The sequence below is a fragment of the Terrapene carolina genome, unplaced genomic scaffold (genome assembly GCF_002925995.2).
Source record: "Terrapene carolina triunguis isolate 2854851 unplaced genomic scaffold, T_m_triunguis-2.0 Scaffold95, whole genome shotgun sequence".
Lineage (NCBI taxonomy): Eukaryota > Metazoa > Chordata > Testudines > Emydidae > Terrapene > Terrapene triunguis.
In genome coordinates this window covers 18,591,277-18,612,424 of record NW_020664446.1, presented here as the reverse complement: position 1 = coordinate 18,612,424, position 21,148 = coordinate 18,591,277, and the positions used below count along the sequence as shown (strand labels likewise).

At 37.6% G+C, this 21,148-nt stretch overlaps 2 protein-coding genes across 9 annotated transcripts in view; both read right to left on the bottom strand.

Moving 5' to 3' along the window:
* BTBD16 (BTB domain containing 16) overlaps positions 1–3,583 on the bottom strand; it is a 50,439-nt gene extending 46,856 nt beyond the window's left edge. Inside the window, exons 1-2 of the mRNA XM_029911368.1 lie at positions 3,507–3,583; positions 2,540–2,619 (exon numbers count right to left, since the gene is read on the bottom strand). Coding sequence (XP_029767228.1) covers positions 2,540–2,619; positions 3,507–3,583 — 157 coding nt within the window. The remainder of the gene's footprint in view (positions 1–2,539; positions 2,620–3,506) is intronic.
* Positions 3,584–4,480: 897 nt separating this feature from the next.
* The window catches only part of TACC2 (transforming acidic coiled-coil containing protein 2), a 142,497-nt gene continuing 125,829 nt past the window's right edge, over positions 4,481–21,148 (bottom strand). For all 8 annotated transcript variants that reach the window (XM_024216996.3, XM_024216994.3, XM_024216995.3 and 5 more), the window contains 7 exons: positions 20,108–20,251; positions 19,022–19,098; positions 15,727–15,770; positions 8,082–8,242; positions 7,339–7,445; positions 5,656–5,776; positions 4,481–4,698 (listed from right to left, as the gene is read on the bottom strand). In XM_024216996.3, the coding sequence (XP_024072764.2) occupies positions 4,633–4,698; positions 5,656–5,776; positions 7,339–7,445; positions 8,082–8,242; positions 15,727–15,770; positions 19,022–19,098; positions 20,108–20,251 (720 nt within the window). In that variant the 3' untranslated portion in view covers positions 4,481–4,632. The remainder of the gene's footprint in view (positions 4,699–5,655; positions 5,777–7,338; positions 7,446–8,081; positions 8,243–15,726; positions 15,771–19,021; positions 19,099–20,107; positions 20,252–21,148) is intronic.

Sequence of the window (21,148 nt, the reverse complement as noted above, 5' to 3'; positions counted from 1 at the left end):
ATTTGGGCATAAGCTTTCGTGGGTAAAAACCTCACTTCTTCGGATGAGGTTTTTACCCACGAAAGCTTATGCCCAAATAAATCTGTTAGTCTTTAAGGTGCCACCAGACTCCTTGTTGTTTTTGTAGATACAGACTAACACGGCTACCCCCTGATACTTAAATTTTATTGTGAGTACAGTTGCAGTTTGTCTAGTGAGTTCTAGAAACACAAAGACCAGTTTTTTTCAATGATTTTGTAAAGTTAGATCTCTAAATCCATATTAAAAATATACCCTTGTTTAACTATAGCTATTGGACTTGAAGCAGGAATTAACTCAGCAAAGTCCTATGGCCTGTGTTATGCAGATGGTCAGACCAGAAGATTACAATGGTCCCTTCTGGCCTTTAAAAGCTATGAATATTAAGCACCTACCTAAGTAGGTTGATATTCAGAGGTGCTGTGCATCTGCTACTTCCGTATAAATTAACGGCAGCCATGGTGCTCAGTACCTCTGCAAGTCACACCACAAATATTAGGAGCTCACGTTTGAAATTTTTGGTCCGTATGTATAACAACTGATACTAGCAGAAATACTACCAGGGCCTGATCATTTTCCCACCGCAGACAATGGCAACAAGATTGGACTGTCATTGCTCACTCTCAACTTTGAGAGAAATGACACTGATCTACTATGCGATGAGAATATTTGATGAAAGTACTAATAAGGAAGCATATTATAAAAATATTATATTATTAAAATGTACACAGGATGGATAGACTAGATATTTAGGTTGCTATGGCGCACGCAATAGTTGAACTACTATTACTGCCTGCTATTTATATAGTGCCTTTCATCTTGAAGGATCCCAAAGTGCTTTATGCTTTACTGTACAAGCAAACTAATACACAAATTATTATAGTCTTGCTCCTCTTCCCATTGAAGCCAATGAGAGGAGAATCAGGCTCTATATACAGGGATCACTCCACACACTATTAAAATACATACATTTAGGACAGGAAGCAAAGAATACTATATCCAATTAAAATCGCAGAGGCCATTTAGATAAGCAGCATGTCATTACTCAAGATATAATTTGGCTAGGACACTGGGATTAACTCCACGATCCTTAAATCTAGTGATAGAGTAAGTTGATCTTTTGGAAGGAAGCCCACCAGTTGAAAACCATTTTGCAGATTAATGTTGTTTTGCTGTTTCATAGCAAGGTTCTCAGATTGTAATCTTGGTCTACAGAAAATATCCGTAATGTAGAATCTTTACATACATTGTCCCCCCCCCCCCCGACTTTGTTTTGAATGATTAATGTTAACGATGATGAACATTCTTTGAAGGATTGTTAGATACATTATGGTTGATTAGATTTTTCAATTACTTCTTTTTGAACATTTCAGTTTGTTTTTTAATTTACTTATGCCAACAATTCAAAAGCATGTCAAACAAGTAAATCCGTCTTTACCATGCTACAAGGCTGCTACTTGCAGCTAAGGTGGTGGTTGTTTTTTTTCCTAGGTATAATATCACATTCATGTATAAAAGTTCTGTAATAATGTGTATGGTTCCATTGGAACATTATATATTATCTCTAGAAGCTCCTTAGGCTAAAGAGGGGGCAGGAGAGGGAGGTTGCTTACACTGTGACTTAATCTTTATCCGCCACTGTACATTTCCCCTGAGCCTCCATCTTTTCATGCCAGACTTAACTACTCCCTTTCAGATATTTCTAACCTCCACTAATTGTTGTATTATATGTGAGCAACATTCTTAGGCCTGGTTAGTCATTTATTCTAAAAAGGCAGCCTTGTAGCGTTGGTTTACTGGGGTTTTGTTGCGTTTTTCACTTCAAGTTAAACAGCAGATGCCACAACACTGCAGAGACAAGGAGCGATAAGTGGCTTAAGGAGATGGTGTTTCTTGAACCCAGGCTTTTGGCATTACAGTTGTTTGAATAACAACAGTGAACGCTCACTCCAGGTGCTTTGGATCCATCCCTTCTTGCCCGTTCACAGAATGATTTGAATGAACAGGACTTCATAACACCACCTACAACAGAGCCACATTTAATCCAAAACGTATCAAGAGGTTCAAGTTTGCCTACTTGTTTCACTGTCTTAGTAACATGAATCTAAACATCCAGTGATCAAACATAATGAAGAGATAAGCATCATAAGAAGCAATCATTCTGATGCTATGGCATTCTTCTAAGTATGAGTTTATAAGCATAAATTAATTAATTCCAACACTTATTTTATCTCATCTACAATACTGCACATCTACATGGTGCATTATTATACAGCATTAATAAGAAGAATTTAATAGCTACCTATATTACTATTTGTCACATTTCTGCTAACCCATACATGATAAGAATTAAGATTTATTACCAGAACTTAAAAAAAAAGAACTTGTTTAACTACTTATATTTTCTCATCATCTCACGACTAGCCTCTTCTACTGAATTGGTAATTTAATTCTCACAGGTATCTCTTGACAGAAATTAATACATTTGATACTTTTTGATTACAATTTTGTAACTACTTACTTGCTTGTCCTCTGATGACTGCACATGCATCTGAGAGCCCTGGACATTGCTGAGTGCCTTGTCTGTTACATTCTTCATCACTAGAACCGGCACAAGTATAACATTGCAGTGCTTCACCTGCCATTAAGAAAAATTACTTTATATAGGTATCGCTCCTGAGCTTCTTAAGATATTTTAAAAGCAACTGTTCAGTTTCTTGGTTTTATTTCTGTCTGAAGCAAACACTGAAAATGGCTAATTTAGTTACACTGAACTTTTAACTTACAGTGTGTCTAAGGATTTTTCAAAATCCAGTTAAGTTTTATTTCTCAGATTTGGATCTCGAGGTTGCTTTTAAAGGCATACAATCCATACATTGCTTTGGTTTTGGTATTTTGCACGTAATAAGACATCTAAGATTATTTAACGTACTGTAATTGGCATCACACCTTTTTGTACAGTTAGGAAACGAATTCCACTAAAACTAACCGAAAGTATAACATGTATTTTTTTCATTGCTGTCTTCTTCAGTTTACAGTACTGTGAATAGAATACACTACCCAGATCTATACACCTACCTGTCACTATGATACCAGGGCTAATTTTCTCCCAAAGTATCCATTCATTTGAAATATTAAGACTCATTCCTCCCAGTGCTGATCCATAGTATAAACTGTACGGTAGTTTTAAAGGTAAGCATGAATTTGATAAGCACTTTAAACAACTGAATTAAAACTTGCAAAAACAAGAAGGTGCTCTCGCTGTCCACTGGGAAACATGCATTAAAAATCTATTAGTATAAAGATTGTATTTTACAAGAATTGTGTTAGATAAAATTCTGCTCTGTTATCCACATAAACAAACTAATTTTATAGCACACAAAACCAATGGAAAACCAAGACTGGAAAAGATTAATGACAAAGATGCTGCACTCTTTGCATGTGTCTGATATCAGAGACCATAAACAGAATTGACTGAAATTACTTACTTTTGATTACAAAAAGCAAGCTGAGAAGAACCAGGCTGAAGATTGTCTTCATCATGGATATCCAAGAGATGTACCATTAGACAAAGAAAGCAGTTTGTCTGTCATTAAAGTCCTAATGCTTGTCTTACATACCTAATCCTCTGTAGAGGATGACTTAGAGGATGAAGAGGTGTGCAGAATGCTACTTATCTAGCTTATTCTGGTTATACTTCTAACCAGATGTACTTGTCCATTTCCATAGGGCAAATTCTTAAAGTAATATCAGGAAGAAAATGTATTCACTACTTACCCTAAATATACTTAAGAGAAGCCATCTCATAAAAATGGATCCTGCAACGTTACTCATATGAGTAGTCCCATTACACACCTGTGAAGGTGCTTTGCTGGGTCAGGATCGGAGTGCTCAGCACCTTGTAGGATTACGGCCATGTGAACATGTCTATCGGGCTCAAATCTGCAAATACTTATGTACCTGAGTAACTTTACTCTTGTGAGCAGTCCCATTAAATACAATGGCACTGCTCATGTGAGTAAAGTTACTCATATGTGTATTACTTGAGCAGAAATGGCATTTCCCCTTACCACGTTTCTGGCATTACATGTAGAGAAAGCACCAAGTAAATAAAATCATGCTTATTTTCAAGTTTCAACGAAAAAATTTATTTACAATAGAGAATTTTATTTGAGACATGCATTTTTTTTCATTTTTCATTTTATTTTACAAATCAGCAAATGCAGATCAAGTTTACACTCCTTAAGGCAAGAGTCCCCATGCAAGTAATACATGTTTATATTAAATCCAAAAGACATCCAATATGGGAACTCATGTACGAAGGGAAGGCTAGGATAAGCAACTTGTAATTTATTAGAGAACTTGACCATCTCCCTGATACAGGAACTTTGAGATCAACTTGCTATGAAATATACTATGAAAATGCAAACGATAGCAAGAAATTCTGATAGTCATCTTAGTACTGCATACAATTAAATCAACTTTATTTAGAAAGAAAATACAGTAGTGCATACGAAAAAGTGAAAATACAACCTGTCCACATCAATATATGGACATCAGTGTGCCAATGGTCATATTGCACTCAATATTGAAGTCCAGAAATTTGGTTAAAAGTTAGCTTTTCCCCATTTTGGCAATCAGTTCATCACAAATCTTCGTTAATTCTTCTATCTCTTTATTCTAAAAAACAAACAAAACAAATTGATAGTGCAAAAATATCTTTTAAAATATAAACATTTCAACAAATATAAACATAAGGCATCTTTTGCATTTATTATGTGATTTTAGGAAAAAATCTTTTTCACCACAAATAACAAAAGAAAGATAGAAATGGATAGTACTGCAATCAGTGCAGCAGTGTCAATTAGCGGGTCTGGTGAAGACATGCTGAATCGATGGGAGAATGCTCTCACATCGATTTGTATACTCCAGCTCCCTGAGAAGCGTAAGGGAAGTCCTCGGGAAAGTGTCTCCCGTCGACACAGCGCAGTGAAGATACTGCAGTAAATGGATCTTACTACGTCGACTTCAGTTACGTTATTCATGTCTCTGAAGTAGCGTAACATAGATTGATTTACTGTGGTAGTGTAGACCAGCCTTCGGCCTCTGTTACCTCCCCATCCCCATATGGTCTGGCAACACTGCCAAAGCACGGTTCTTCTCTGAAAAGTAGCTAGGGGTCCTAGCTGACAGACAGCTAATAACTGTGACGCTCCTAGTTCTGTAAATCCCAATAAATATGCGTGACTTAAAAAAAAAGATAAAAGCTGGCGCAAGTACATGATTTAAAAACCAAGGAAATGACAAACAAATAAAAGAATCAACATTCTAAAAATTAACCACAATTCCTGTGCACTAAAAAACCTTTCAGTGAAACGGAAACAGATATAGCTTAATCAAAGACGAACAGGAAAATACACAATTTGTAAGTCAGCATATAATACAAGGCATGCATGTATGATACACACAATTTTCTTTCTCTGATTTAGCCTGCAAATGATCATCATCATCATCATGATGGGATCATTCTGTGATTCTAAATTTGGTCAGACAGGTTAACTGCATTACTTTAGAGCAACTGATGCTGGCAAACTGCCTCACTGTAACTGAGTTTTACTACAGAAATGCTTAAATTACCTTTTGTTCCAGTGTTCTTTCCAATGCATCCACTTTCAGCTGCTCTTTACGGAGACTGGCCTGATACGCTGCTTGTTCTTGTTGAGCCTTGCCTCGGACTTGTGCAATTTCAGCATTGGCTCTACAGAAATACAGGGTGCTCTGGTGAATGTTAATTCTTGCAAAGGAGAGGACTAAGGCTAACAACAGCTAAAATAGATGTGGCGGATGAATGTGGATGGGCCGTTGCTGGGCCCCACTTTGAATGTGCCCTTGAAACTTTACAGCCACCTTTCACTGAGATAATAAGATATTTCTGTCTCATTACTCCGGGCCTCCCTTGAATAGAGACTGTGAAGCTCTTTTTATCAACTGTTTCATCCTGAGTTAACTGTTCTAATGCCACAAAACTGATTTCACTTGAAGCTCTTTATAAGCCTCTGACCATGACCACCTCTGATTTCCATGGACTAGACGAAGCTGGGAGAGCATTGGAGAAGTGAACCCAAATGTCACTCCATTTTTAACACAGGTCAATTTGGGTGTTAACATTTTGGAAATATCTCTTGTGTGTCTTAGTTCAGATAATTATCATAAGACTTAAACATAAGTGGGCACTAGCCACTTGGCTACACTTGCGAGTTACAGTGCATTAAAGGAGCCCCGGGTGCCCTAGCTCACTACCCGTCCGCACTGGCCAGGCACGTAAAGCGCTCTGACTCCACGGCTAGAGCGCTCCTGGTACTCCACCTCAGCGAGTAGAATAACGTTTGATGCGCCCCCGCTGGAGTGCCCCGGCGTTAGTGTGAATGAGGTGTTGCATCACTGCGCTCTGATCAGCCTCCGGAAACGTCCCATAATCCCCTTAAGTCAAGTGGCCATTCTTGTCATTGTTTTGAATATGCCCTTTGAAAGCTCTGTTTGACAGCCGGCATGCTTATCTGCTCCGAGACAAAGCAAAGCATACTGTGGAATGCTGGGGGGGAGGGGAGGCAGGTCTGCTGCTGTCTGAATTGACAAGACAGCATGCTGACATGCTCTCAGCCCCCCCAAAACCCCACTCTCTCTCCCCTGACATACACACAACACACTCCCTGTCACACTCACCCCACCCCCCTCATTTGAAAAGCACGTTGCAGCCACTTGCATGCTGGGATAGCTCCTACAATGCACTGCTCTCTGTGGTCGTTGCAAGAGCTGCTAATGTGGCCACGCCAGTGCGCTGTCAGCTGTCAGTGTGGACAGACTACAGCGCTTTCCCTACTGCGCTCTATGAAGGCTGGTTTAACTCAAAGCGCTCTACATCTGCAAGTGTAGCCATGCCCTTACTTGATCTTACCAAACTAGCAAAGAAACCCCCTGAAGCTGTCTGTCTTAGGAGGAGGCCCTTCATGTAGTCCATTTCATAGAGTACCACTGTAGTTTACCAACTAGTTTTGCCTTGTTCTCGGTGATCAGTTAGTATAGTGTTGGTGATTAGTGCTCACTTGTGGCCATGGATTTGCCCCCCTCCCCACAGAAAAAAAAAATAAAGAAAAGCTATTGGTGATTTATTAGCCCAGGCCCTCCCCATCTCAGATGAACATGTACTCAGTAAGGTAAAATATAGGCATACAGTGCTGCAAGTCATAAAATATTAGGCCTGTCTATTGAGGATGTTCCTATAATCTAAACACCTGAAAAGGTAAACACTCAAGCAATTACCTGTCCAGTTTTTCTTCAGCATGAACTTTGAGTGCTTGGTACCTCTGCTCCTCTTTCTTTACTCGTGATAAATACTCCTGGGCACATTTCTTTAACACTTCTTCATTCTTAAATGAGCAGATTGAAGTGTCAATGGCATATCAGTAAACAAGGTGACAGTTTTCAGTCTGTGCTGGTGAAATTACAGGATTTAAACTCCTGTAGCAATATATTGCTACACACACACACACACGTCATCTGAGGCAATATTTTATGAGCCAAAATGTTACAATACTGCACTTCGTATGTTGTACTTGAGTGAAATTATTTGTTTTACAGGTTTGGGACCCCCACTGCCCTAAGCCCTATACAAACTTATAAGAAGACATGGTCCTCAATCAGAAGAACTTATAGGTGGAATGCCAACAATGCTAGCTATGTGTGAGCCGTCTCTTAATAAATAGATAATTCAAATCACCATGAACACAATATATAGTGCAGTTGCTGTGTAGCATATACAAAGTTGTTCTTCAATAATACTCTAATACTTCTGGAGCTATTCCCTCATAATCAAGCATAAACACATACATACATCTCCCCGCCCCCCGCATTACAATCTAATGTCAATTTGTAACTTGGACAAAAGACGCAAAACAATGACCGTAGCTAAAAGTAAGTAATATTTGTATATACCTACAAGAGAGTTTCTTTAGTTTTTTGGAAGGAGGAGAGTTTAAACTGCACTATCTTTAACTTTGACTTACTTTCCGAAATCCCTCCAGAACCTCTTTCATTTTTTCGTATCTCCTAAAAAGGTCTGCCAGTGATTTCTCCACAGAGTTCAGGTCTGCCAAAGCTTGTTCCTTCTCCACTATTAGCTGCTGGACAGTATGATGGGAGACAGATTTCTCTCTCTGTTCATCCTCTGTAAAAAAGCAAGAGTATAGAATGGGTTATGTTAAGAACACTGAATGACTATCACCTGTAGCTTTTATGATACTCTGCTGTATAGCTTGTATTAATAGTGAACTGTTTGTATTGGATCCAGAAAAGGCATTATACAGAGGCATAATCCTATGCTCAGTATAATTTCTCTAGTTATAGTAGATTTTATTTTTTGATGTGAGAAACAAATGTGATCATATCTTGACACTGATGATTTATATAACTTTGAACTCAGTTCACATTAAAGAAAGAGAGGTTGGATTCTCCCTTTTTGCACCAAAGAGGAGCTAACCGTAAGTAAGTTAAATTTCTGCACGATATTGATATGTGGCATACATTTTTTGTAATGCTCAATCTCAATGCCTCCTGGCATAGTGATTAATCCAATACAAACTGCTGGCTTTATTTAATTACTCTTGAGAAATTAGGCCTTCAGTTTATGTAGAATTGAGATATGATTTTGCTGTGTATTGTAGGCCAATGCAAGTCAGGAAACTTGGCACCAGATTTATATTTTCTAAGTTCAGCTCTATGATAAACATAGGAGTCAAGTACAACAGCATCTTTTTTGATCTTCTCATCTCTGTAACTTCAAAACCAGGAATGAAGTCAGGGAAGAGCCTGATTCTATACAAAATATTCCACCACTCTTTTCTCCAGGTGATGACTCAAGAGATAAACTGGCACCTCTTCGCAAATATAGAAAGGAAGCTCTGATATTCTGTTTATTAAAATGCTTCACTTTTCATACCACAAGCTACGATTCCAACGTTCCATATTTCAAAGTCCATTATGAATAGTTACACATTGTAAAGAAAACACAACTGTGAAAGATAATTTTATACTGTTTTCTTAAATCTGTTATGGAAGTTTAGATGAGGTACCAAGTTCTCTTGCAACTTTCCAACGTGTTTTTTACACAAACCATTTAGCCCTATTGTGTTCTCAGATATGGAACAGAATTCAATTTTTAATTTAAATTGAGGCTGTAGTTTGAAATTAACTTTTTGAAGTGCAGTTCAACTCGGAAACGTGACGACATAGAAATGGCACTCTCATACTCGGATCATCTGCTCCTCCTGGGTATTCAGAGGTTTCTACTGCTTATTTTGTTAGCCCTGCTGAGCCAATGCAGTTGAGAGAAAATGAGCTGGTTTTCCATCTTGTCCATCAACTGAAAATGGTTTTCAAAGTTCCAATCAGTACATTTGTGCAAACTCACTGACAGCACTGGCATTAAACAAGTGTGGCTGAGGGCATAATTTGGCCTGCAAACTTTTTTTTATTACGGGTGATGTATGAGATGCAAAACCAGAGTGGTTCTCATGGTGAGTGAGCTAGCGTGGGAACTAAAATAACATTCTTTCACTTGTAAACTGTACACATCTGATAAGGAGAAACCATTGAGAAACACTAAACTCCACAATACCATGTCACTTTTCAGAGTTTCCCTTTAATAATATTTTAGAAAACACTGTTAAGAAATTCTAAGTACTTGTTTCAACTGTGATCTCTAAAAGAAATGCTGTGAATATCTATAGACACAAGGGAATAAAGGGAGAACCATTTCCATTTTTCATCCCTCATTTATCTTCCTAGTCTTCTCAGGGGTCTTCTGCTGAAGTCCCATCATAATGATAGTTTTTATTTCTGTTTTGTTTTTTTAAGGATCACATGCCACTTAAGGCCCTGATCCTGAAACAGATCTGCAGGTACAGGGCCATTTTCCTGCACCAAATCTCACCTCCTTATGATTCCATGCGGGAATAAGTTTCCATATGTGTGGGACTGTTTGCAGGATCGAACCCTTAATGTACACTCAAGAAAACAAAATTTTGCCTTTTTCAGTGTCAGCAATTACACTAATCCCTATGATATTTCAGTGACTTCCTTCTCCTTCTGTTTCTAGGGCAATCTGCACTGTAAAGAATTCACCACACCCGGTGACACACCTCTTCACATTCATAAAGGAAGCTCCTTTCCCTCCACCTCCTTGAATCTTGACAACCTTCCCTATATCAAGAAGGGCTGGACCAGCTCCCACCAAAGCTGATCACCACTCCCCCCCCTCCCCCCTTTAGTTGGCCAGTGGAGATTAGAAGAGAGTGACATTTGGTGTTCACTTCATCTCCCTCATGACTTGCATGCTGTCCCTGTCATGCCTTCATGCCAACATCTGGCCAGGTCCCAAACTTAGATCCCAAAGAAGGAGAGGAATTATTTAGGTGGTACAAGGCAGTACTGGATAAAATTATAAGGAAAATGTAAACTATCGGGACAAAGCTTCCTGACCACGAGCTCTAGGAAACTTAAGAACAGTGTCCTAAGGGGAATGTTGAAAGCCCCATTGCTTGAGACATTTTAAACAGTGTTGGACAAAGTGTGAATATACACTGTGGAAACTAATCCAGCATTGCCTGGGGTGAGATTGGAAGACCTAATAGATATTTTCTATCACTTAACTTCAGTGACTTCCCTGCTCAGTAGTACTGTGCAGCTAATAAATTGCCAGCAAAATCCTAGTTAGACAATTACAAATATTTATAGACAAGCTTATATAATTCCTTAATTAAAATGGCTTCCACATCACTTGAACATACTGTCCACAATTCACAAATAAGAAAATCCTCCTTTATACTTAAAAATGATATTTTTATTGAAAGAACCAGAGAAAAACAGATACTAGCAAAAGAAAGATATTACCCAATATCTTTCAAACCTATTTTCAATCTCAGTTAATATTTGCATTATTTAATGGGGATGAGGCAAATACAAAAAAAAAAAAAAAAAAAAAAAAAAAAAAAAGCAATATGTCAAAGTTGGTGAAAAGCATTACTTACCAGGTTTGCCTGTTTATTTGTTTTGCAAGCAAATAGCAAGAAGCAAAAAAAATGGAAGCAAAATAGAAAATCAGGGAATTTGTTAGGAAAGCAGAAATAAATTAATGCTCAACAACCTGTAATGCAGAAAGCATAACATTCTTTTCTTTTTATAATGAGATTTTAAAAAAACATCTTTTAACTTTGAAATATATGAATATGTTTTTGGAGAGAAAAATTACAAATACATTTCCATTGCAATGGTGAAAAGGAACCACAAAATGGACCTTTCGGGAAAAAAATATAGATGAATATGATGCTCACGAAAGCAAAGGACCATTGGTGAAATGCATCCTTCTACAAAGGGCCAGGACAAGTTACCACATAAGTATTGCCGAGTGGTGAATTTTATAATGGAGAATTGACTTGAGCCCAACACAGTGAAAACAAGGGCAGTGTAAGCTTTCTTACACAGTTCAGCTGATGCACCCCCATTCCTGATCTGCAACACTATTACTAGTCCACTCTATGAGCCTCTCATGAACAGAGCATGCTAAGAGTGTGTGTATGTGTGTGTGCGTGCACGCGCATGTGTACAAACATGCAATAGATGCTGAGGCAAACTGGAATTAATTTAATGAAAAAGGAAGCAAAGACATAAATGCAAAAAGCACTAGTTGGGTATGGAGCTATGTATTGACAGCTACAGTGCTCTCACCCACACAATACAGATGACAGAATGGAACTTCTTGGATGAGTTAAATAGAGCAATATTTGTCCCTACATGTATAAACTAGCAAATTTAGGATCTGCTCCCGTTGATGTCAATGGTAAAATCCCCATTAATGAGTTATATATAGAGACAAGGCATTCTAGAAAAGCTCTATTAGGACCTATTGACCTAATTGAATATTCCTTCAAAGGGATTAGAGAAATAGGTTCAGTTGTAATTAAGTCGACTTCTAGTAGATGGCTTTCTAAAGAGATCAGAAGGGTTCAGTCATAAATAGAAACAATTCAGGTGAGTGTACTCATGTTGAAGTACACTATTTTCCTTATTTTGTTTTATCATTAAGGCAGCATTGCTTGCAACAACAATGCACACCTGGCTTTTCACGAGTACAGGTATAGTATATTGCCAATCAGCTTTTTTCTACACGCTAAATGACCCTATTCCTTATTCAATTAAGTGAGCTCATCTTTATCCAAAATTAATAACATAATTTAGAGCCATGCTTCTAAATACCTGCTACAGATCCTGTTTTGACACAATTAGACACCATTTAACAAGCATCATCAACTTGTATGAATTCGAAGTATAAGGATCTTACTGTTTGCTCTGTGATCAGAGACCAGAAATTTTAATTATTCTTCATTTGTTGGAAATAATGATAAAGAAAACAGCTGCAGTTCCTTAGAATTTACTCCACGGTGACACTATTTCACTGACAGCAATTTGCATTCACCAAACATGACATGATATAAAATTGATAGTGTGTCAGTGAAAGGAGCTCAGGCCTCCTAGTCATGGGTGCCTTAACAGGCTAGTTATAAAATAAATAGATAGGAGCAGCTTTGACTGAGATGTACAGCTATTAAATTATATTTTATTTATAAATTTCGAACACTGAATGCTCACCTTCAGGCAAAGGCTAAACGTGCTAACAACATAGTAAGCTGCAATCTGAAAAATTGTGTGTGCAGTTTAAAGTAAGTCATCTGTAATGGACACCCATTTGCTACTACCTACAGCGTCCCTTTTCTATAAAATTCCTGTGCTGTACATTCTTGCATCATTAATTTATATAATAATAATTAATAATAATAATTATTATTATTATTACCACCATGCTGCTAGGAGCCATAGTCACAGACCAAGGTCCCTTTGTACAGCTCCAAGCACTAACTGAACAAAAATTATGTCACACTGAAATTACTGTGTATGTGGAAATAAGTAGTCCCCTCCAACAGGTAGAAAATAAAGTGCTCTAAATAGCTTAAAAGTAGAACTTGAAATATTAGTCACTGAAAAAGAATATTTTGATGGTTAACTATTCAAACTGGCTTGGAAGAAAAGGACAGCTGTAGTATCTGACCAAATGTATGGCCAGGTGAGATTGAAGAACTTCCTAAGTTCCTGTTGTGGCAGTTCATTTCTGTGTGGAGGCTCAATACAGACTTAAGTACTGGAACGTAAAAAATTGGAATATATCCTCAGTCTCCCTGGCTATGTGCTGCAAAACCCTAAAAAGAAGACCTATCTGGGATACTGGATGAAAACATTTGACACAGGGAAAAGCCAACTCAGTCCTGGGATCTATGACTCTTGGACATGAAACATAGGAAGCAATTTCAGATTGTATAAGAAATCAGCAAAGTCACATTCGGAAGACTCTAGGGTCTGATTCTCCACAGCACTGAGCCAGTTTTATGCTGTTGCATCTCTACCAACTTCACTGGAGACACACCAGCATAAATCTAGTGTAAAATAGTGGAGAATTCAGCCCAATGTGTTTTCTGCTATTATAAAATGTGCATTACAAATGGCAGGGCACCAAGTAAAGACAATCCAAATTAAATGGGGATTTAAAGCTCTTAAATTCGAAAGGGTAAGAGAAGTTAGGTCAGCATTCCCTGAAGAGGAGTTTAAGATCTTATTCTGAAGTCACTTATGCAATGCTTATTTACATTTTTCACATGAATGGCGAGAGACGCACAATGCTGCAGTGAATGAAATCAGTGATCTGCAGGGGAGGGAATGTATCTCCCTAAGGTTCTACTATTTACATGAAAAGAAGTTGAGATCTCTCGGTGCAAAAATAGTCAAATTATTAATCATTATTATTATTGTTGTTATTTTGCTTTGGGCAAAAACAAGCAAGTCTGTTATAATTCACTGGTTTAAATGAAATATGTTTAACTCATGTTCTGAGCTTCTTACTCACTTACTCCTTCCACAACATCCAGCCCATAGATCTATGCAGTATATGTGGGGAAGTGCCAACATTATGAACATATTACTCTAATTTTAGCGATATTAATGTAGAAGAAATGATAACAATAATCAAAACATTTGGTGTCATGCAGTACGATACATAAAAAATGGAAAGTGCCAGTTTCAACAGAGGGTAATGCAATGACATTTATAAGTGTCAATGATAATACTCCAGTAGATGTTATGAAAACCTTTCTCATTATCAGTCTATTTGTAAGATAGAGGCACATACACATTACATGCCACACATATAGAGCTTTACTGGGTACTTCCCATGACCATTCTCTGCTATAAATAATGTTATATTGTAAAGAACAGCAGAAATCCTCTGAGCACATTACAATACAACCGCTTTCCCCTCTCTTTGATGAAGTCATTAGTCTGAGCTGACCTCCCTTCTGAAGCTCACATTCCAAAAGAAATAGATATAAGTTTATCTCTGATTGGCCTACCTTTCCTGGCCCTCGGAGACAAAGCTCCAAATGAAGCATCCTGCTGGACACAACACTAGCCACTCTGCCCCGCCTCGCAAGCTGAGAACCTTCTATAACAAGAAAGCCAGAATCTGAAGATAATAAGGGTTAGGAGGTCCTCCAAAGAAGGCTTTTTAAAACAGGGCCTTTTGAGCTAGGCCTAAAATGCCAGCAGAGTCCAGGAGTCTTGCAATTTCTGTTTTTGAGAAACTTTGTAAGTAATCTTTTATTTGCAAGACATTTTGTGAACAGATATTTCCCAGCTTTTCTAGGGGTAGATCCTCTCATAATTTATATTTCAAAAGCCCCTTAACTTCAGTAAGTCACTCAGGGTTTGGCCCCTAGTGATCTCTGATCTGGGAGTGGAGTTAATTCATGTTTTTGCTGGGATAAATGTACCTACAAAAAATGGCCTCTGCTGGTGTGAAGAACCAAGTTTTGGTGCTGGTAGTTAAGAAAAAAGTTGTGTGTGTCTGATAAGAGTAAGTTAAATGACACAAATGCCTTTCTGCGAGAGATATTCTTGAATCTCAGCCAAAATAGTTGTGCATTCTGGACATGTTTTCTATGGAATAGCTTGCTTTTGGTGAGAAATCTGGGACAATCTTGAACGCTTCCGATTATAGTTTCTGCTTAAACTAGCAGCACATAATTCTGCCCTCAGGGTACGTCTACACTACGAGATTAATTCGAATTTAGATAATTCGAATTTGGGAAACAGATTGTATAAATTCGATTGTGCGCGGCCACACTGAGCACATTAATTCGGTTTTTAACCACATTAATTCGGTGGTGTGCGGCCACACTACACCATTAATTTTAACCACATTAATTCGGTGGTGTGCGGCCACACTACCCCTAATTCGAATTTACAAAATCGATTTTGGTGCTACTCCGCTCGTCGGGGTGGAGTACAGAAATCGATTTTAAGTGCCCTTTAATTCGAAGTAACTGGATCCGTTGTGTGGACGGGTTAAGGATTAATTCGGATTAACGCAGCTAAATCCGAATTAAAGTCGTAGTGTAGACCAGGCCTCAGATGTATACACAATTTCCATGAATGTCAATAGGAGTTCAATGGGTGTATCCAAGGTCAGAATTAGGCCTCCAGCCATAAACATATTTCTGTGCTCTCTTCAGAGTCTACAAAAGCATATTCCATAGCAGTAACACCTACCTATCATCTGAGCAATCGTCTTCTCATATTCTGAAACTATTTTCCTATAAAAGAAATGAAAAGAAAAGCTGTGTTTGCAAATGTTATAGTTGCTAATTGCTTACTTGAATAACAAGGCTATTAAATAGCTGCACTTATATCATGGCAAAATGCAATACAGATCCACTTCACGCACACTTAGAAGCCATATAATCTCTTGTACTATTTTGTTTGAGGCTCTTGCATTATTATTGACTCTATGAAACAAAAATAACCGAGCAATAAATTCAATACAACCAAGCAGTTCAAATGCTGATTCTAATTTTTTAATTTGCCATTTGAATATAAAAGGAAGAGAGGAGAATTTGATTTTGTATAGCATCTTCTATTCACAATAATCCTAAAGTACTTTACCAACCATGAATTATATCAAGGTCATATTTTCATTTAGGATCTGGAACCATGGGCAGTTTGATTAATGTCGGGGGGGGGGGGGGGGGGGAGGAAGGGAAACGGGACACAATTTTCTTCCTTTTTTTCCTCTCTCTCTTTTGATTGGCTTGTGTTTATTTTTACTTTAAACTTCACAGGAAAGTTAGGTTGGTTAGGAAAAAGTTGAGAGGCCATCATTTTAAAGATAGCTACCCAATCCTACGCACGTCAAATACAAAGTAAGGGACATTCATTCAGTTCTTAAGACTGAAAAAAATCTCACAAAATAGTCAATCATGCAGCACATGATTGCCCTAATTTTGTGCAATTTCTGTAAAACGATCAGCAAAATGATACTTTTATGCTTAGTCCATATTTTAAATAATACAGTCACATCCTGCTTTGAATTTTCTTCTTGAAAAGAGGTTAACCAAAATAAGCAGATTAAAAGTGATTTGAAAAGCTGATCCATTCTTTCCCAAAGCCAAATCAAGCTAATGAAATGAGACTAGCCATCGCTGTTCTTTGAATGATGAGCCACATATGACTGTCTATCAAAACAAAATAACCATGTGCTTAGTTCACCTGAAATGCGTATTCAAAATATCCCTTTTACATTTTTTTGTTTGTGTTCTGTAAAGTCGATTTTAATTGCTGCATTTTGGGAAAGTGTATTGCAAATAGGGTTGTGTTCTGGGGTGGGAGAAAGCTCAAGTCCAGAAGTTGATAACAAATGGGGAAGTGATGGGATAACCCCCCAAAATACAAATGAGTTATTTATAACCTCTCCATCTAAACAAAAACAAAGTGAAACCCAAGTTAAAAGTGACTCCAGCAATTAATGTAAAGTCCACCCTTAATGAACACTGTACTTAGTCTCATTGGCCCAATGTTGCCCCTATTAGCCCCAGTCCTGTCGAGGGGTCAGAAAAGCATGACCCTTACTCAGCTGGGAAGTCATGTTGACCTCAGTGAGACTCCACATTCAAATAATGATCCAGGTTTGTAGAGCTCTTTGCAGGACTGGAACCAGGAAATGCACTGTCACGTGCTGTGCTATTTGTGGAAAAGTAGGGCAGAGCTTTGGCAAGAACTGCACAGCTCTGTAGCATCCACCTGGGGATTTGCTCAGAGTTGCTGAGGCTGCTCTCAAAGCATGAATTTTGCTGTAAAAAGGCAATTTAAATTCAAAAACAAAGTTAGCTGTAGGGATTTTCCGTTGAAAGGAAGGGCTCTATAAGCATCCACAGAAGAGTTCAATAGCTACAGTAGGAAAAATTTTAGAGACACATCATGTCTTTAACAGCTCTGTTTATCCTAGGAAGTTACATGGTGTTAGAACAGGAACCTGAGGAGTTATGGCATCAAACTTGTTGTTAAACACTATGTGCTAACACAATGTAATTTCCCAGTCTAGACTAGCCCATACAAGTTAGAAATAGAAAGACAGGAGACCATCCTGTCCATTTCTTTGCCACTGTAGGACTGTTTGCTACAGAAAATGTTCTAGTGTTTTGCCCTGTCTAGATTTAAAAGTTCAAGGTGAACCTTGTGAGACTATTTCACGACCTCAGAAGATCTAACGTCAAAAAAACATTTTCCTAATATTCAGTCCACATTTTGCAGTACACAATTAGCTCTCCAATTCTATCCACTATTATGTTATTATCCTTGATCCAGGCATACAACCCTCCTTGATAGCAGCAGGAGTTGTACATATAGATCAGGATTTGAAATGACCCTTACATTTTTGCTTTAAAATGCTTGTTTAAGCAATGTCTTTGCAAGAAAAGTTTTTAAGAACCCCCCTCCTCCCTCCTGTAAAGCCTCAGATGTGGTTGTGGTAGTTTGCTCCTTAGAGGAGTGACTAAAAAAATAGGCCTGAAATAGGGCTCTTATTTACAAGATAAACATTTAAAAATACATGAAAAAAATTAAAAACCTTAAAGACCCTCTATAATATCTGTTATCAGGTTTCTTTTCCTATTAATCATATTCTCAGGCCCAGTTTGGTGAGACAGACCAGCTCATCCTGTGTCTCACTTGGTCTTGTACAACCTATTTATGCAATGATACCAATAATAAGGAAAACAATCATTTGGTACACATCTGGTACCAAGACCAAAATTTCAGCAAAGGGGAAAAACAATACTGATCCTTTGAGCAATACCACTCAATATATCAAAATACAGTGTCTTTCAGAGAGAAGCTACAGTTCACCATCACCCTTTGGAATGGTAGAAATAGACCCAAAAAACAAAATCAAGCTGATCTTCCTTCTATGTACAACTTTAAAATGACCTCAAGAGTTGGGTGAATACTGCCAAAAACTTCTTTGCCAATAGTCACTTGGATGTGTAAATGAATCTGCTTTGCCTGTACTGTTCGTGCTCTTTTTGTGTTCACCTTCTGCAAACATTCATGCAATTGAATTTTACTGGCACAAATGTTATTAAATTTACCGGTGTGAATATTCCTACAAAAAGTGCAGGTGCATACATTCAGCCAGAGAACAGAAACAATACCATGTTATCTATCTGACTAATGACAACTAAACAACATAGCCTGAATAGGGGAAAGTTTACCCCTGGGCAGAGAACCAGCCTAAGATCAAATGCACCAACTCCTCTTAACTCTCACTATTTTGAGAATTTTATGCGGTTAAAGTGGTGATTTGGCCTTATGTTTATCTGAACAGTGGTAAATTTCACCAGTAGTGAATAGCAAAAACTAGCAGAAAATGATTTAGGATCAATCCAAAGTGTGTAGTCCAGAAAAAATACTGAAAAATTTCTAATAACTAGTACATTTGTGCAAATCCCAGTTTGTTTGTGGATATTCATAAGCAGAAAGATTAAATTAATCTTATCAATGACTGCCTCACCTCATCTCCATCACTTCCCTTCGGCTTTCTTCATATTTGTCTTTCCACTCAGATACTTCTCTTTCTTTGGCCACAGTCTATACAGAGGAAGGGAAACAGGTTGTAAGAAAATTAGGTAAATCCAAGGAATTCATTAAGACAGCTAGGTAGCTAGATACTAGAACTAAATTATATTTTAATGGGTTATACAACTGCTTTTTAAATTTAATATTCAATGCTGATACTAGAGAAAGGCCTGCGCTGCAGATTTCATATCTAGATTTGGATCCAAATCTATACACTCCCAAGGAATTTTTCCATTTCAAAACATAAGGCCTGCATTCAGACTTGTGTATGTGGAACCCAACTCAAACTTCCCCAAACTCTTTTGAGAGGTGGTAAATCCTGTGTTTAAATTTATGCTCCTCCCTAATTACACGTAGATACTTTTACAGAGCTATTCTATTCCTCTGTAGAAGGAGTGCCCTTATATCGGATTCCACAAGGGACCAAATCTTTAAATTCTTGAGTAATGCTTCAGGATCTGTCCTGAAGAAACGTTCTACTCTCGTGCATGTATGTCTGAACTGAGTAACCATGGAATCATAATATCCATAACCTACATTCTTCCTTGTCCCTCCCCCTCCTGGTATATGTTATATCCACACAGTCTGTGCTTTTCTAACATTAGATTGTATCATCTTTTCAGGCAGGGACCAGTCTTTCATATTTTATGTGAAGCACCATGAGGCACTATAAAATAATAAAAAGTAGAAGCCTTATAACATTTGTTTTAAAAAGATAAACCAATATTCCATTGCTCAAGTTGTATAGGTAACTGCACAGTGTTATGTAAAATAAATAATACACATTTCCATATACTGGGTCTGATTCTCATCTACACCAAGCAAATAAAACCTACTTCCATTTTAAGTCCCTTTTACACTGCCAGAGCAGTGTAAAGGGGCCTTACTGTATATAAGAACCAGGCCCACAGTTTTCAATACAGACTATGTCTAGTTCAGGTGAATTGCTTTTGAGAAAACTAGGAAGAAGTAAACTACCAACAGAAGAAACTTCTTATTTCCAGAGACTATAAAAAGTTACCTCCTGTCTGGCAATTCGTAGTGCAGAATCCAAATCTTCTTGCTGGTAGAGCAGATCTGTGGTATTTTCTGCCTCAGAAGTGCTGATTCGGGAGTACAGAGTACTTTTAGAGATGGAAACATCTGCTGGGATAGCAGGCTCTTTCTGTATTTAAAAAAAGAAAAAGAAATTTACCATTGATTATGGATTTACTAATAGTTCAGCTGGCCTTTTAATGGGAAAAATGAAACAATGAGGAAATGTGACCTTACAATGAATGGAAAACATTAGAGTGCCAATCTGTTAATATTTACCACTTCGTTCTTATACAGAAAACAATAAAGATAATGCTGGGAAATCTAAAATTTTGAAGCCATGAGTTAGACCTTCTCAAAACTATTCTATACCTGAAAAAAATGAAATATCCAACAATAAGAACATCTGAATGAAGAAAACAAGAAAAAACTAGAAGCAGTCATCACTGAAGGGGAATCAGTTTCAGTAAAACAATATTTAAAATGTCAGAAAAAGGTAAGCTAACAGATATTATACCTCATACTAGTTCTGACCAGCCAATGTACTCTATCTACTGTAAATCATATTCTTTAGATGATATTAGGGTACTTCAATATAGCTGGGTGCTACTGCTCCACCTGTATAGAATGTGTGAGTACTATATGAGAAGATTAATAAATTAAGTTGAGTTTTATTTCTAAAGGGCCAGTCTTACTCATCCTACTTGCATGATTCAGATCCAGTCAACAGGACCATTTGAGTGAGTAAGGCAAACACAGTTTGGCCCAAAGGTGCAAATAAAATGAGAAATGTGGAAAATATTTAAAAACCAGCTAAGCAAAATTTATATGCATTATCTTGCAAATAATATAATAAGCCTAAACAATGCAAGATACAAGACATTCAGGGCTAGCCACAGAAAAAAATGAGAAAGATTAAAAAAGAGAATTAGGAGAGTGCTAAAAAATAAATAATCACTGTTTTAAGAAACAACAAGGAGTCTGGTGGCACCTTAAAGACTAACAGATTTATTTGGGTATAAGCTTT